A 2265-nucleotide genomic window follows, 5' to 3' on the forward strand; every position below is an offset into this window, starting at 1 on the left:
AACTCTGAGAGAATGGGAATCCCAGAACACTTGATCATGCTAATGAGAAACCTATACTTGGACCAAGAGATAGTCGTCAGAACAGAGCAAGGAAACACTGCATGGTTCAGAATTGGGAAGGGTATATGCCAGGTATGTGTCCTATCTCCATACCTTTTCAATCTGTATGCAGAACAGATTATCCGGGAGGCTGGGCTCTATGAGGAGGAATGTGGGGTCAAGATTGGTGGAAGATCTATCAACAATCTGCGATATCCAGATGATATAACCCTCCTTGCTGAAACTGAGGAGGACCTGAAGCACTTGCTGCAGAGGGTCAAGGACTGCAGATAGTTGGACAATGACTAAGGAGGATAGGAGAATTGATGCCTTTGAGCTGTGGTGCTGGAGAAGAGTATTGAGAATACCATGGACTGCTAGGAAAGCAAACAGATTCATCCTGAAAGGTTTAAACTGGGTGGCTCCTTGGAGGCAAGGATTCTGAGGCTCCGTCTAAAATACTTTGGACATGTAAGGAGCTATCGGTCCTTGGAGAGGGACATCATGCTTGGTAGGGTGGAGGGACAGCGCAGGAGAAGGCCCTCAGTGAGGTAGATTGATTCAGTGTCGGGTAATGGGGATGGGTGTATCGGAGACAGTGCGATTGGCACAGGACAGAGCAGAGTTTAGGGATGTTGTGCATAGAGTCGCTATGAGTCGCAAGCGACTCGATGGCACATAACGACAACGACAATAACGTGAAAGTTCTCTTTCAATTTCTGGAAACTTTCTCATCATCCTTTACTTCAGAGCTTTCATCGTTAGAATCATTTGTGGGAAAATGCTTGTTAGCTGAGAGACTTGAATCAGGATGTCTTCTAAAGATTCAAGAGAACATCTTAGAAGTTTGAGATGTTTACTCTTTAGTTAAGGTTGCTTTTTTTTAAAGTTGGGTTATTGATGGTGTTGTGTACTGTAGATTTGGAGCTGACCCTCCCACGGATCTTGAGAGGCAGTTAATTGCATGGGAGGAGATTGTCCATCTTTTTCCGCATGAAAGAGCTGATGCCCTGGAACAGCGGACAACGTGCTTTTGGGTTAATAATCAGAAAATTTTTACTATTATTTTTACTTTGCAGAACAATATTTTATTTATTAATTATGAAAATCACTACTTAAAAGTCCATGAAACAGTTACATGACTTTAGTGAATAATGAATGTTTTTGTTTGTTTTTATAAGTAGTAGTATATGTATGAACTCCATTAAGACATGGCCCCAAAACAATGTAACATTTACAAACAACACATAAACTGTATCTTGAACATTACCAATTTTTAGGTTTACATCCCTTGTGTTGATAGTGAAAAATCATCTTTCCTATCCAGTCTAACTTTTCATTTTCCAGAGGGAACCATTTCTTGTAGTCAGCTATTTCTTTCTTGTTCACTTTTCTGTCCGTAGCTGTTTCTAACTGGAATTTATATGATAAAAACCATACTAATGAACAATTAGATAAGACTTAAAATATTTTTTACTCAAAGTATATAATTACATTACTGAATATTAATACTATTCTGAAGAGTATTAATTTCAATAGTTTCATTTGAATATATTTTCTCATTTCAGAGAAAGAAAAACAAGAACTTCAATCCACCAACACGTAGAAATTGGGAAAGTAATTATTTTGGGATGCCTCTCCAGGATCTTGTTACACCTGAAAAGCCTATACCATTATTTGTTGAAAAATGTGTGGAATTTATAGAAAATACAGGTAAGATGCATGTACCAGTACAACTGCTTTATTTACATTTGCTACGTTAACTATTCCTGAAATGCTTTTGATTTGTTAAACCTAAAATTTTCAAAGAGCTTTAGAGTTCTCTCTACTAGGATTGTGTTTACTATTGTAAAGAAGTAGCTAATAACTGTAGTTTTGGTTTTGACCAGAACTGATCTGTTAGACTTCTTTTTGAACTTAATAAATTATTGTATTGAATCTAAAATTACTTAAATATGCTTTTAAAAAAGACGTATTTATAATTTGAGTTGACACTTTTTAAAGTTTTCAGTTCAACACTATTTACTAGGCATTTTACATGAAAATATTTCTTTTGAAAGTGATACTTAGATAAGGATGAATGTCACTTTATTTATGCTCTACTTTTCACCAGCACTTTCTTGGTGCTATTTATATCATTTGAGTTGTATTTTTTTTTTAATGGGAAAAACATATTGGGGGTACAGGGAGGTGAGGGTTGGGGGCAGAAGGGTGAGGATGGGCCAG

General features: G+C 36.9%; 1 protein-coding gene across 1 annotated transcript in view; it reads left to right on the plus strand.

The window, feature by feature from the left end:
* Nucleotides 1–2265, plus strand: part of LOC102848817 (rho GTPase-activating protein 5-like) — a gene marked incomplete at its 3' end in the record, with an annotated part of 99113 nt that overhangs the window by 43673 nt on the left and 53175 nt on the right. The window contains 1 exon segment of the mRNA XM_006889979.1: nucleotides 1608–1752. Within this exon segment, the coding sequence (XP_006890041.1) occupies nucleotides 1608–1752 (145 nt within the window).

The sequence above is a fragment of the Elephantulus edwardii genome, unplaced genomic scaffold, assembly GCF_000299155.1.
Source record: "Elephantulus edwardii isolate Elephantulus edwardi_28Jun2011 unplaced genomic scaffold, EleEdw1.0 scaffold00084, whole genome shotgun sequence".
NCBI classification, from domain to species: Eukaryota; Metazoa; Chordata; class Mammalia; order Macroscelidea; family Macroscelididae; genus Elephantulus; species Elephantulus edwardii.